Source organism: Pelodiscus sinensis, chromosome 6 (genome assembly GCF_052426305.1).
Source record: "Pelodiscus sinensis isolate ZL-2025 chromosome 6, ASM5242630v1, whole genome shotgun sequence".
Lineage (NCBI taxonomy): Eukaryota > Metazoa > Chordata > Testudines > Trionychidae > Pelodiscus > Pelodiscus sinensis.
This window is the reverse complement of record NC_143057.1, coordinates 99,093,467-99,108,866: the sequence shown is the minus strand read 5'-3', so window position 1 is coordinate 99,108,866 and position 15,400 is coordinate 99,093,467. Positions and strand designations below refer to the sequence as shown.

Here is a 15,400-nt window from a genome sequence, read left to right as displayed (position 1 = left end):
GGCCAGTGTAGACAGGCAGCAAGTTTTTGTGCAAGCGTGACCGCTTTGGCGCAAGATCGCGCCAGTGTAGACACAGCCATAGTGGTTTACGAGGATGGGAAGGGAAATGGTCTGTCTTATCACCACATGAAACAGTGTAGTGGCCATTTTTGCCTTTCAAGGTCCATTCCAGCTTCAGGTGGCAGCTGAGGGATAGAGACTCTATGTTTTTGCATGGGACAAAGCACTCTCTCCCTCCCCCCTTGTTAATCTAGTGACTTGACTGGCTAACCTCATACTCCAGACACACAGATGTTCTAATTTGTTTGTACTATCAGTTCAAGATGCTATTAAACTAATGAGACTTCTTTAAAGTTGTATTAAATGAAGCATGATAATTAGATTTCCATTCATTTATGAATATGAAAAACAACAAAAAAAGAAACTACTATTAATTTTCAAATAGTCTAATTCCATCCTAGTCTTACTATATTGTAACTGCGTACTTTGGAAACCAAACTAGGAACGTGCAGTGAGCCTGGCCAATGCTGTATCTCAGTTGTTTAACAGCTTTGCTGGCATCTTGTATACTCAAACCATTCAGGACAGGATAATGTTGCACTGGAGTCTGAAAATGTCTGGGGAGTTATTTTTCTTTCCCTGCACTCCTTTGAATGTGTTTGTTTATACTTTTTCAGGGGTTCCCCTCAGTATATGTCCCATATAGTAATGTCACAGTTTTATTTAAAATCTTTACTTAGTTACATAAGTTTATGTTTCTCAATCTGAAGTAATTGTATTACTAGGAATCATTTCTATTTGCCATCCAGCATTAATTCTACACTATATTTATGAAACATTTCTGAAACAGCAAAATAACTAAGAAAAATTAACCAACTAGAAATACCAATTTAATCATTATGTAATGCATACATGTGTCATATTATTCCAAATTAATGATCTGTTTTGAACCAAAAGTAAATGTGTTGGAAATCTGTATCAAAGTAGTGAAAAATGTACTTCTAAAAGTTAGTATTGAACAGATTCAAGCTTACCACTTCAATTCTATTCAGTGTTTATTTTCATTTTTTGATAGTGGAAATCATGTATAAATCAAACAGTACAAGTTCCTATTTTCTTGAAATTGCCTACATGAATGGGTCAACTGCTGAGTACAGATGATGTATTTTTAGTATAAAGTCAAGATAATATGGCATTTAGCTATCAACCAATACTCAACTACAGTAAAGATACAAACTTTAGTAATATAAATTAATTGCCATTACAAAAAGGCAACTATTAGTTAAGATACAAAAATCTGTAACATCTATAAATATAATGAAAGACAGAAACTAAATGAAATAATACATCACGGGTTTCTGTACAGCACATTTGAATATGCAAACATACAGACAGCATATTATACAGCAAGAAAATATCAAAAACACTAACAAGGATTTTCAAAATCACTGCAAATTCTGTAAGTACAGGACATAACATGGAAGCAACAAGATGACCAGCTTAGAACTGCTAGACAAAGGAGGACAGTTGTAAAACATTAGGCGTCAGACAGAAGCATGTCAAAAACAGCTGTTGTTGGATACTGATTGATAATGTTTTTATTCTGACTGCTGAAACACTGCAGACAGACACAGGTCTGAGAAGCCGTCCAGTGTGGGCACATCCACACACAAAAACACACACACAGAAAGTAATTTAACAGATGGCTAAAGAACATTAAACCACGACATCTTTTTTTAAAAAAAGACAATGTTCACTGTTTAATGAACTTGCATTGAAAGTAGTTAGTTCCTAGTGATTTAATTTATTTCATCTAAATGTTGAATGCACAGGAAGAGAAAACAGTAATTGAGAATGGTGATCTGAATAAAAATTATATGGTGTTCACAGATTCTGTATTAAGAGTATTCAAGAACACTTTAGACAAAAAGTGTAACATGAACTGCTATTAATTTTTTAATTCCTCCATAAAAAGGTGAAAGTGTTTAAACATTTAAAAATCTACAAATCCATTATAATCCACTCACAAACACAGAACAACAAAAGAACCACATTTAAAGTAATGTTAAACATCTTTCTTGAGTCCTTAGACAATTAGGATTGTTTCAACCTGCAGAATGGAATGATTACTAAGTTTAGACATATTGAAAATCATGACAAAAATTTTCTGCTCCTGGTGCAGTTGTATTTTCCTAAAGAAAAGAATTAAACATCAAAAGGCCCTACTATACTGTCTAGTATGGCTAAAACCACATTCTGATTGGCTAGTTGGGGCCTTTTGATGTCACTGCTGTGTAGCACTTTCCAACAGTGCATAGTTGAGATCTCATGACCAAATTAATATCAAAATCCCTAAGACTTTTGCACCAAATTCACAGCTAGTATAAGTGAGTAAGTAGTAAGTATAACTGGGCCCATTTATACTTGGTTCTGAATTTGATTAATTACATCTAATTTGGGGTAGAAAGCAGAAAATAGTAAAAAAAGATTGTTCTTCCCTCCCTCTAATTTTAAACTAAAAAGCAGCTACAGTCTAGAACGTCATCTTTTCTATTCCTATTGCCCCCAGCAAGGGTTTTCTTTGGGCATGTACCACAGTTCCCCTTCTTACCCTCCTCCATATAGTGTCTTTTGCAGACATCTGAGAACATTACATTATTTGTGTTACTTGAAAGAGCAAAACTGGAAGCCCTAACCTAAATCCCAATTCATATTTAGTTCAGGAAAAGGGAGCCCACTGAAGGCACATAGCAATATCTGAGAGTATCAGGGATTTTTCCAATTAATAGGATAGTTGGGAGCTGATTTTGAGCTCCTAATTCTGTCTTGCAAATAACATGAAGAGTTCAAGTTCCTGAGTATCTGCAGAAGAGGTGCCTTGGGGAAGCACATGCATGAGAAATACAATGATACCGAAAGAGAGGGAATGTGTCAGTGAGCCCAGATGTTCTCTAGGCAGCAAGTTCTAGCTCATTTTCATCTCTCAATTTCCATTACATAATTAATTTGGGAGCTACACTTCCTTGTTAATAGGAAGTGAGTTGAAGTAGCATCTATTAGGCCACAGACTTGGATTGAAATGGGCCTCTGGGAAGCAGTTTACAGATAAGGAGGAAAATTATCCAAATATTGTACTTCAAGGAAATTTAAAGGGTAAAAATTATAGAAACCAGTTCATTTAACAAAGAGCATATTAGAAATAACGAACCAGTTTCTATAGGATCTCCCTACTTTTTCTTATCCTCAAACTAGGTATAATCAACAATGAACTGAAAGAAATGAACTCTTAAATCAAAGGATATGTTGCAGAAAGCTCTGAAAATTTGTTTAAGAAGATTTTTCTAATCCTGAAACAGAATCAAGATGGATTTCTAAACTCTATGGCTACGTCTAGACTGGCATGATTTTCCACATATGCTTTTAACTGAAAAGTTTTTCCAATAAAAGCATTTGTGGAAAAGAGCATCTAGATTGGCACGGACGCTTTTGCGCTTTTTGCGGAAAAGCGTCCGTGCCAATTTAGACGTGGTTTTGCGCAAGAAAGCCCCGACTGCCATTTTAGCCATCAGGGCTTTTTTGCGCAAAACACTTTTTAGCTGTCTACAATGGCCCTCTTGCGCAAATACATTTGCGCAAGAGGGCTTTTTCCCCGAACGGGAGCAGCATAGTATTTGCGCAAGAACACTGACAATCTTACATTAGATCGTCAGTATTCTTGCACAAATTCAAGCGGCCAGTCTAGACGCAGCCTATATGTCTATACCCTGTCTGATATTTAGTTTTATTATGAACCAATGAACGCAGATGCTCATTTGAAAACAAAACTGATTTATATCATTTTAAAACTGCCAAAAGGCAGGCAAATATTGCAAACTTGGGGTGGGCGGGGATAAGGGTGGAATATATATTGCATTCCTAGAACTAAATGGAAATTTTTCAAAATTTGTTCAAAATTTTGGTTCTGATAAATGAACTTTTTATTAACATTCAGTCTTCAGCAGATTTCTAAAGGCATTTTTAACGGCCTGAAAATAGGGCTTTACAACAGACATATTGGCAGACTTTTAGTTATAATGGAGAGGCAGAAGCACAGTTGTGATAATACTATTTTGAATGAGAGTTACAGGAGATGCCTTATTTTAAATCTGTGGTCCTTCATGCTATTTATACAGCATCTGAGTTAAAATACATTTTCTCTTGCTGCTCTTTAATCATAGCTACTAAAAACCTAGTAAATTATTTTATCCAGCCTACTTAATTTATTAAGAAGTCTTGTCTACTTAGGCTGTAGCCACAGTTTTCCGCAAGATTTTTTTATATCCAAGATAATCCAAAGATGATGGCAAATACTGATATGTGCACACACTGGGTTTGTGCATTATTTCCCCTTACTCCCAACTATCTGGACTGCTTGTACCTTTGAAAGGGTTAAGAATTAGAACAGTAATCTATCAGCAAGGTATTTGTATTTTCATTCAGTGAGACTTCAGATTAGATTTTGCATCAGGACATTTCCCTGCTTGTAAGAAGATTTACTAGTGCTCTCAGTGGTCATCCTTTCTCGATAGTGCTAATGGTCAGCAAACAAGTCAACACACAAAAGTAATATCTGCGAATTATTACAACACTTACTTTTCAGAAAACATAGTTGGTGGCTTTTTTCCCATCCTTTACAGACTGTGATTTTGTGCACGCAGAATTGCATACCAAGGGATGTTTTATGATAATACAGGGAAAAAACCTGCAATGAGCACAATTAGTGGTAAACAAAGAGTAACTCCCTATACTTCAGTAGTGTAGATGACTTAACTGGAATAAGCATGTTCCCAGTTTACAACACATTTATTTCAACAAACAGATTTTCTGCACAAAATGAAAGTTTATATTTATTGTAAGCTGAAATGCAGTCTTAATACCAAACCATAATTAAGCGGTGAGCAGAATTAACTGGTACAATGATTGGCGAAGCAGTTCTCTTTCCTAGATTTTCACATTCTTGAAGGCTCGAGATCTCTCTCTTCTAGTAAATTTATCAGAAGGGTGAAGCTGTCTTTTACTGCTTCCATATCATCCAGAGAGCAGGGTTTAAGAATCCAGCGCTTTCCTCGTGCAAGTGGTTCAAGTTCAAAATACTTTTTGATCTATTTAAAAATAAAATAAAATAAAATAAAATAAAATAAAATAAGATACAATAAAATAAAAATAAAGGAGGAAAAATTAGTATTTCTTTCATGGTACACCTGGTCTCTTAGAAAATAAAATGTGAAAAAAACCCTGGGGAACACTCATTTTTAGATCACATCCACAGCTGTTTTTATACTACAGGTTCTATGTTGTGACTGGAAAGTGTCATCTTTAGGGGTGAGTGACCTGCTTAGCAAGCCACTATTCCACCTCTACATTTAACAGCATGGGAGGTCTGAGAAAGAATTATATGCACTTAAAGCACAGAGTAAAGTATATTAAACAACTGCTCAAAAAGTCAGAAAAAACAACAGCAAGCAACTTTATAAACAGCTGGACTTGTATGTAAAAATCAACCTCATGACATGCTGTACCATACTGTTACGCAACTACCTGATCAACCAAAATACATAACACACACAAATTTAACTGTCAACAAGTCCCCAAACTTATGTACTTGATTCAGTGATAAATTGCAACAGAGGTTTCCTGGGAACTTCAAGAAAAGAATGCTAGCTGCAAATGTCTTATACAACTAGTGGATTCATTTGTGGTCATACAGAAAAGACTGGAATGTTCATGTGATCAAGGTAACAAATATTATAGCCACACAACAGTAGTTTTCAACCAGTGGTTCACAGAACTATGGGTATGATTTCTAAAGGGGTTGCACCCCTCCATTTGAAATATAAGGGGCTGCTAATGAAAAAAAGATCGAAAACCACTGATACAGTATAATGCCTAGTAAGATGTGATCCTCTATGACTAAATTAAATCTCAAAGTGGCATTTCTACTCCAGTCATCTATCAAGGGACATTAACAAATTGTAAATACAATGTTCAATGATAAATGTTAAGAGTATCAACATAATTGAAAAAAATATTTGTGATGATAAAGTGTGTAGTAAAGATTTCACTGACATTCATGACAGCAACCATAATGAAGAAGAAAAAAAAGGAAATCTAGGAATGATGGTTGTTCTTCTCAGACTCACTAAAAGACTTTTACTATTTTTAAACAACATAATCTCATTGTGTTTTAAATGGGGGATCAAGAAAAAAACTGGTTCAACAAATTGCTTGGCCTTTTTTTAAGTATTATAGGTGGCACTTTTCAGACTATAGCGATCAATGGATTTCATTAAGCTTTGTTTGTCAAGGAAAATTCCAACATACTTTTCCGTTAGTATTTGATCCAGAAAACAAACTAATGTTTGACATGTCAAACAGAAATAGACTTTTATCTTATATAACTGTAACTACATGCATCAATGTTTACTATCCAACAAACCAATAGAAATATTTTGTCCTTACAAAGTTTAAACTGAACATTCTTGTATTGAGGAATGTTTTGGCATGAAATATTAACTTTTTACTCTTGAAGTCCACAACAATACTAATTCATACAACACACCTCCATCATAATCATCCAGGAATCCCCCTCCCCCGCCCTCTGCAACCAGCCCAGGTGCCAACTCTGTCCACACATCTATACAAGCAATTTCGTCATTGGCCCAGCCATATCACTCACTACATCTGGGCTCATTTAACTGCACATCCACTAATGTGATCTATGCCATGAAATGCCAGCAATGCCCCATGGCCATGTATATTGGCCAAACTGGACAGTCTCTATGGGAAAGAATTAATGGACACAAATCAGATATCCAAAAAGGCAATACACAGAAACCTGTTGGAGAACATTTTAACCTGTCCAGGCACTCAATGATCTCAAAGTCACCGTGTTGTTTCAGGCCAATTACACAAGACAAATACACAGGGAATGGTTGGAACTTAACTTCATTTACAAGTTTGATTCCTATAAGAGAGGAATGAATAAAGGCATTGGCTGGCTCGCACACTACCTTCCACATCCTAATGACTTACCCAAACAATGGATACTTGTAGAGGTGCAAATTATTCTTATTAGTTTCTTGTAACTTGAACAATCTAATTCACTATTTTTCTCTCTTTTTTTCTTTTCCCACATCCTTCCTTCCCCCCCGGCATCCCTTTCTTATTTATTCTTGGATCTGGACTATTAGTCTACTCCAGTCATCTGAGGAAGTAGTTTGTGCCCATGAAAGCTCATGATACCATCTACATGTTTTGTTAGTCTTTAAGGTGCTGCTAGACTAATAGTCTGTAACTGGAAAAACTTAAACAACGAACTCGGCTACCCCTCTGAAGCTTTTGAACAATAATAGTAATAATTTTTATTTGTATTGTGGTAGCAACCAGAGGTCCAAATCAGGGATCAGAAGAACTATAGCATTAGACTCTGTATTCATTAAGTACATATTCTAAAGACTAAACAAGTTGTGTATTCAAACAACCTGAACAAGCTCTTCAAAATGTTCCTACAACTGTTTTGTTTACCTAATTAATCGAATAAAATACTAGAAACCTATTGCAATTTTATTAACTGATATAAATCTGAATTTAATTACTGTTGTGACAATAGACTTAGATGAAGTATTAGAAATATTACAGCAAGGTAGAAGAGATTACTTATCTATAAAGGTAACTGCATTATAGGGATCTTGATCATAGTTATCAGAAATATTGATATTTCTATGTAAATAAAGAAGTAGGAAAACCTGCCACAGTTAGTTCAGAAATATTAAAACTTAGATTATTAAACATTGCAGTGCCAGGTTGGTAACAGCCTAGAAAGATTATATAAAATCAGGAGTAAATAAAGTGTAGGAATGCTTACCAACGAATAGCAGTTACCAATCCATCATTTCATGTGCTTACCTACGTTAATAAAATTATCACCAACAATAAAAAGTTTAAACTTAATATTGCAAAAAACAATTTAAAATTGCCTAAAATCTTGAGACAAGTATTTTAGAACAGACTTTAATATTATTATGATTCCCATTTCATAGTAATATTATTAATCTATAAGTCAGTGTGCTAAATCATTAAAATACACAGTAAACAGGTCAATATTTAAGCAAAGTACACTAACCAAAGGATTTCACTACAAGGGTATAAGAGTGCTGTAGTTTGTTTCTGTAATTGCACTCATTGAATGCTAAGTATGGAGAAGAACTGAAAGCTGTACAAAAACACAACAAATCAAGGTCTCACTATGGCCATTTGATAAAAGGACCCTGCTGGTGTTAAGCTGACAAATATGGCTGAGTAACTGGAGATTTTTAGACATCTATCCTGCAGAATACCTACTATACACCCCCAACTGGTAAGCCATTGCCATTGGTTCCACTCGTCACACACAAATCTTCCTTTGCAATCCTATTTATACTAGATGCTTGTAATAAGGCCAACCAAGGCTGAATATCAAAAGGTAATTGCATTTTAATGATGGAGTCATTGAGCTTAAACTTTAAAATTTACAATATTTGCAAATGAACATGGAAAGGAAATAACTGTACCAAGCACATTAACACTTCAGTCTTCATGCAAATTGAGCAAAAGTAACATTACTTACCAGGTCATACTGTTGTCTAGATGTTCAAAATGATTTTAGGCTACATTTCAGTGACAGGATGTTCCAAAACAAAGTCAATAATTGAATAATAAAACAGGACAAAATTATCTGTGGTAAATTGGGATAAGAAAAATTGTTTTGTAGAGAAAAATGTTAATTTTTTTTCTTGGTATATAAATAAAATAGTCATTAATTTAATAATCTGGCACAAATATTCTGTGTCTGTGATGCTGATCAATATTCCAGAGCCACAGAACTCAAATCTCGGTGGCTGCTGAAATAAGAGGAAGATGATCATTACACAGTGGCTTTTGGACTAGGAGCCTCTGGTGATGAAGCCACAGAACAGCTGTTTGGAACACCCAGGAGTGCAGCTATTCTGGAGATAGCCATAGAGGAAAAAGCTTGCTAGTGGACTTGTCTCTAACCCAGATATAGAAAGCAACTATAATTAGCTTGCCCCGTGTTAAATATTTAACAGTGGAACAGAAGTGATCTTCAGTGAACTACAGAACAATTCATTGTCTCTTACTGCATTCTCCAATTTAAACTTTATGCTACACTGGATGAACCTCAATAAGTCAGGAGCTTTGGGAACTATTTCCAATAGGGTGTGTCCCAAAAGCTGTCAGATTCATTTGTATTAGTTGTTCATAATTAATCTTACAGCTGTTTGAAGAGGTCTGCTTCAATACACAGTAGGTATAGTTGACTCAATTTCTGTCCAGCATTTGAGGGGAAAATGAAAGGTTTTGATGCACTGGAACAAACAAACAGAATATCACTTAATTTTGTTTCTCAATGACCAGTCAAAAAGGTTAAAACTATTTCAGAACTGATCAGAATGTACTTGATATATTGTATTTGACTGGACTCAAAACTACTGAAGAGCAATACTGATTATGAAAGAGTTGTGAAATTTGTGTTGGTAGATTACTTTGTATAATTATGAAGCATTTGAAGTTTTGCTTTTAGCAAAACTTGTAGATCCAAAAGCTTTCACACATGAGTTTCTGAAAGTTATTTCTAGTTCAAAATGTTTCATGTAAGTTTTACTGTGGTCAGGGCTGACAATTTTGTACTGTAAATTTTGTCTGTCCTAAAGAAACACACATGTACAGTACTTCACAATATATAAAATATCCAATTTATACAATGCTTTACAAAATAGATGTTCTCCTCCCTCCTTTTTATTATTAGTAACCTTCAGACTCTCCTCTACTAAACTTGACCTTCAGATCATAACTGATTCAGTCTTTTGCCTGCATTGTATAAAATAATCTGTTTTGAAGAGAGAGAGAGGATACTTGACAAAGGAGAATGGAGAGTGGTACTGGCAAGTGTGGGGAAACAAGAAAGGGAGAGTATCATAGAATAAATACTAGGACTGGAAGGGACCTCAAGAGGTCATCGAGTCCAGTCCCCTGCCCTCATGGCAGGATCAAGTACTATCAAGAACATGGGTTCCCAAACCGGGGGGCGTACCCCAGGAGGGGGGGAGTGAAGAAATTCCAGGGGGGGCATGAGGTGATCTTTCGGAAAATAAAGCCTTTTCCGAAAGGTCCCTTATTCCTGATTTTAAGAGGAATAAGGGACCTTTCGGAAAAGGCTTTATTTTCCGAAAGATCCCCGTCTAGACTGGCACTTTTTTCCAGCAAAGCCCCGAGCCAGAAAAAAGCGGCAGCCATGTTTATACAAATGAAGCGGGGAAAATTTAAATCCCCACTTCATTTGCAATTCCGACTTGTCTCATCTGCATCCCTTTTCTGGAAAAGGGGTGCAGTGTAGACACAGCCTTACTGAACTAAGGAATATAATGTGTTTGTGCTATTCAGGTGAAAGTTGGACAGTACAGGACATACATTTCTGGGGGAAGAGCCATCTCTGTTGACAACTAAGAGATGTTTTCAGATCGCAGGCCCTGGTTCTCATGGGGGAATTTTAATCACCCTGACATCTGTTGGGAGACCAATACAGCAGTACAGACAATCCAAGATGCTTTTGGAGAATGTTGAGGATAACTTCTTGGTACAAGTGCAGAAGGAACTGAATAGGGGCCATGCGCAGCTTAACCTGCTGCTCAAAAACGGAGGAACTAGTGGGGGAAGTAGAGGTGGGTGATAACCTGGGAAGCAGTGATCATGAGATGATGGATTTCAAGATCCTGACGAAAGGAAGAAAGGAGAATAGCAAAATACACACCCTGGACTTCAGAAAAGCAGACTTTGATTCCCTCAGAGAACTGATAGGCAAGATTCTCTGGGATGTTTACATGAAGGAGAAAGGAGTCCAGGAGAGCTGGCAGTATTTTAAAGAAGCCTTTTATTAAAGGCACAGGATGAAATCATCCCGATTCGCAGCAAGAAAAGAAAGCATGGTAGGCTACCAGATTGGCTTACCAGGGACATCCTTGGTGAGCTTAAACACAAAAAGGAAGCTTGCAAGAAGTGGAAACTTGGACTGACGACTAGGGAGGAGTATAAATATATTGCTTGAGAATGCAGGGGACTTATTAGGGAGGTGAAAGGGCAATTGGAATTGCAGCAAATAAGGGATGTGAAGGATAGCAAAAAAGGTTTCTACAGGCATGTTAGCAATAAGAGGGTGATCAGAGAGGGTGTGGGGCCCTTATTGGATGAGGGAGGTAATCTAGTGACAGATGATGTGGGAAAAGCTGAAGTACTCAATGCTTTCTTTGCCTCTGTCTTCATGGACAAAGTCAGCTCCCAAACAAATGCACCTGGCAACGTAGTGGACAGCCCTTGGTGAGGAAAGAACAGGTTACGGAGTATTTAGAAAAGCTAGCCATATACAAATCCATGGGCCCAGATTTAATGCATCCGAGGGTACTGAGGGAGTTGCGGAGCCTTTGGCCATTATCTTTGACAACTCGTGTAGATTGAGAGATCCCGGATGACTGGGAAAAGGCAAATGTAGTGCCCATCTTTAAAAAAGGGAAGGACAATCCAGGGAACTACAGATCGATCAGCCTTACTTCAGTCCCCAGAAAAATCATGGAGGGTATCCTCAAGGAATCCATTTTGAAGAACTTGTAAGAGGGGAAAGTGATCAGGAATAGTCAACATGGATTCACAAAGGGCAAGTTGTGTCTGATCAATCTTATTAGCTTCAATGCTGAGGTAACTGGCTCTGTGGATATGGGAAAGTCAGTGGATGTGATATACCTTGATTTTAGCAAAGGTTTTGATACGGTCTCCCACAATATTCTTGCCAGCAAGATAAGGGAATATAGATTGGATTAATGGACTGTAAGATGGATAGAAAGCTGGCTAGACTGTCGGGCCCAATGGGTAGTTATCAACGGCTCAATGTCAGGTTGGCGGTTGGTTTCTAGCAGAGTGCCCCAAGGATCTGTTCTCAGACCGGTTTTGTTCAACATCTTTATTAATGACCCGGATGAGGAGATGGATTGCACCCTAAGCAAGTTAGCAGATGACAGTAAGCTAGGGGAAGAGGTAGATATGCTGGAGGGCAGGGATAGGGTCCAGAGTGACCTGGACAGATTAGAGGATTGAGCCAAAAGAAATCTGATGAGGTTCAACAAGGACAAGTGCAGAGTCCTGCATTTGGGGTGGAAGAATCTCAAGCATTGCTGGAGATCGAATGGCTAAGTAGCAGTTCTGCAGAAAAGGACCTGGGGATTAAAGTGGATGAGAAGCTGGATATGAGTCAACAGTGTGCCCTTGTTACCAAGAAGGCTAATGGCATATTAGGGTGCTTTAGGAGGAGCATTGCCAGTAGATCCAGAGAAATGATTATTCCCTTTTATTCGGCTTTGGTGAGGCCACATCTGGAGTACTGTATCCAGTTCTGGGTTCCCCACTATAGAAAGGATGTGGACATATTGGAGAGGGATTTGGGTTTGTTTAGTCTGCAGAAGAGAAGAGTGAGGAGGGATTTGATAGCAGCCTTCAACTTCCTGAAGGGAGGTTCCAAAGAGGACGGAGAAAGGCTGTTCACAGTAGTGACGGATGGCAGAACAAGGAGCAATGGTCTCAAGTTACAGTGGGAGAGGTCAAGTTTGCATATTAGGAAAAACTATTAGGAGGATGGTGAGGCACTGGAATGGGTTACATAGGGAGGTGGTGGAATCTCCATCCCTAGAGATTTTTAAGTCTCAGCTTGACAAAGCCCTGGCTGGGTTGATTTAGTTGAGATTGGTCCTGCCTTGGGCAGGGGGCTGGACTGTATGACCTCCTGAGGTCTCTTCCAGCTCTATGATTCTATGTATTGGTATCACTCTTTAGCATAACCAAAGATTGTAAGAGCCAAAGTATGGCTGTCTGTCTGTAGTGTATACACAGACATAGCTATGAATGACTTACTGCTGAAGGGTGTTTGTGAATAGTTTAGGGTAGAGGATACAGCAGCAGGGCATTGTATGGGGTGCTCCAAATTACAAGGCAGGGGTGATATAGCTACTTGTTAGTCTGTACTGTACCCTGCTACTTATACAATCCCTATTAGATGTCCATGGCCAAAATGAAGATCTCACTTACCATCTTAGTTAAATGGTTTATAGTTGTATTTTCTAAATAGCTATAGATGCAGAAGAACTAACATATATGTATGCAGCGAAAAACCAATCTAGTGTCAGAATAAACAGCATTCATAAACAGAGTGCTCATGCTCAAAAGCATTGTATCTGAGCTAAGAATAGAGTAGATTCCCATTGTTATAATACCTAAACTTATATAAGCAATGACTTGATGTAAGCACAAGATAACATTTTACCACCTATCTGAATTATATTTGCGTCATAAGAGTGCCAGAAATAACCTTGGATTTTGTGCATTATTGTATAGTTATTGAAGTGAACAGTTATGTGCACTCATGCATATGTAATCAATGGACACTCAGTGTGGCTCTCTGTCCCCCTCAGGTGTCTGCACTGAAAAATGTTTGACTTTGCTACAGGTCTTTAAGCTAATAAAGCGCAGTATTTTAGTTTAGACAGGAGAGATTCATACTTCTGATCCCTGCAGTTAAACTACCCAGATATATTGTATGTTACAAAGAAAAAAAAACCACATTAATTTTCCAAAGAACAGAAAAAAGAAAATAAGTATTCAAATAAAACAGTTTGAATTCAGGAGGTGGGAAGTTAGTAGAAAAAAACATTTCAAAAGCACAGCATCAGGGTCTCTTAAGCTGACAGACAACAGCCTTTTTTTTCCTTCATTTGAAGCACAATTTTGTCAATGTTTTTCTTTTTCTGTCTTGGCACCTATAAGAGAACAATTTTGCTCAAAAAGAAATTAAAGGTACTGCAGACATCAATACCTAAAGCTAATGAATCAAGATTAACTCCAATGGACCAAGAACTTTACTCAGCCCACATGTTCTTTGCCTAGCAACTCCCTTCCTCTCCTCTCTTTCGACAAATAGCTGGGCTAGTTGCAACTATGAAGCATGATGAACATAAGAATGCCATATTGGGTCAGACCAAAGGTCCATCCCTCTGCCGACAGTGGGCAATGCCAGGTGCCCCAGAGGGATTGAATCGAATAGGTAATGATCAAGCAATCTCTCTCCTGCCATCCATCTCCACCCTCTGACAAACAGAGGCTAGGGACACCATTCCTTACCCATCCTGGCTAATAGCCATTAATGGACTTAACCTCCATGAATTTATCTAGTTCTTTTTAAAAGCCTGTTATAGTCATAGCCTTCACAACCTCCTCAGGAGTTCCATAGGTTGACTATGCACTGTATGAAGAAAAACTTCCTTTTATTTGTGTAAAACCTGCTGCCCATTAATTTTATTTGGTGGCCCCTAGTTCTTATATTATGGGATCAAGTAAATAACTTTTCCTTATTCACTTCTTCCACACCACTCATGATTTTATATACCTCTAACATATCCCTCCTTAGTCTCCTCTGTTCCAAGCTGAAAAGTCCTAGTCTCTTTAATCTCTCCACATAGATGACCTGTTCCAAACCCCTAATCATTTTAGTTGCCCTTCTCTGAACCTTTTCTAATGCCAGTATATCTTTTTTGAGGTGAAGAGACCACATCTGTATTCCAGATGTGGGCGTACCATGGATTTATATTAGGGCAATAAGATATTCTCTGTCTTATTCTCCATCCCTTTTTTAATGATTCCTAACATCCTGTTTGCTTTTTTGACTGCTGCTGCATACTGCGTGGACGTCTTCAGAGAAGTATCCACAACGAATCCAAGATCTCTTTCCTAATTAGTTGTAGCTAAATTAGCCCCCATCATATTGTATGTATAGTTGTGGTTATTTTTCCAATGTGCATTATTTTTTCCACATTATGATGAAGCTACAATGTCTCTTCCACATTACCTTTTTTGTGTGCACACAATATAAATCCAAAATTCCAAACTCTACACACTTAAAAATTTTACTTGAATTTTTCCCTAAAACAGAAATTATCCTATAATTAGATCCTATAACTAGTGTTTATAAACAATACAATGTCAAAAGGGTTATACTACGAAATTAGCATAATTGAGACTATACTAAAAAGGTACTCCCCTCCCTTCTAATACTTCTTGATAATATAACTTTTAAAATATGACTATCTAAAAAAAAAATCTTACTTTGGTACAGAATAGCATTAGTTAAGAAATGTTCTGTACACTGAAGGAAGTTAATGAGTTTAAGTCCCAAACTCACATATTAGAGACAACCAATTATCGTGTCTGAAACACAGGCTTGTAAAACTATCAGTTACTTGTAAAATGGTCTGCTACACACGAGTAAGAT

The 15,400-nt window shown here is 37.3% G+C and overlaps 1 protein-coding gene across 6 annotated transcripts in view; it reads right to left on the bottom strand.

Moving 5' to 3' along the window:
- Positions 1-1,037: 1,037 nt before the first annotated feature.
- ARL15 (ARF like GTPase 15) overlaps positions 1,038-15,400 on the bottom strand; it is a 299,893-nt gene continuing 285,530 nt past the window's right edge. For 4 of the 6 annotated variants that reach the window (XM_075932471.2, XM_089779394.1, XM_006139539.5 and 1 more), the window contains one exon: positions 1,038-5,141. In XM_075932471.2, coding sequence (XP_075788586.1) covers positions 4,989-5,141 — 153 coding nt within the window. In that variant the 3' untranslated portion in view covers positions 1,038-4,988. The remainder of the gene's footprint in view (positions 5,142-15,400) is intronic. The other 2 variants (XR_012904918.2, XM_075932475.2) reach the window with 1 other exon arrangement.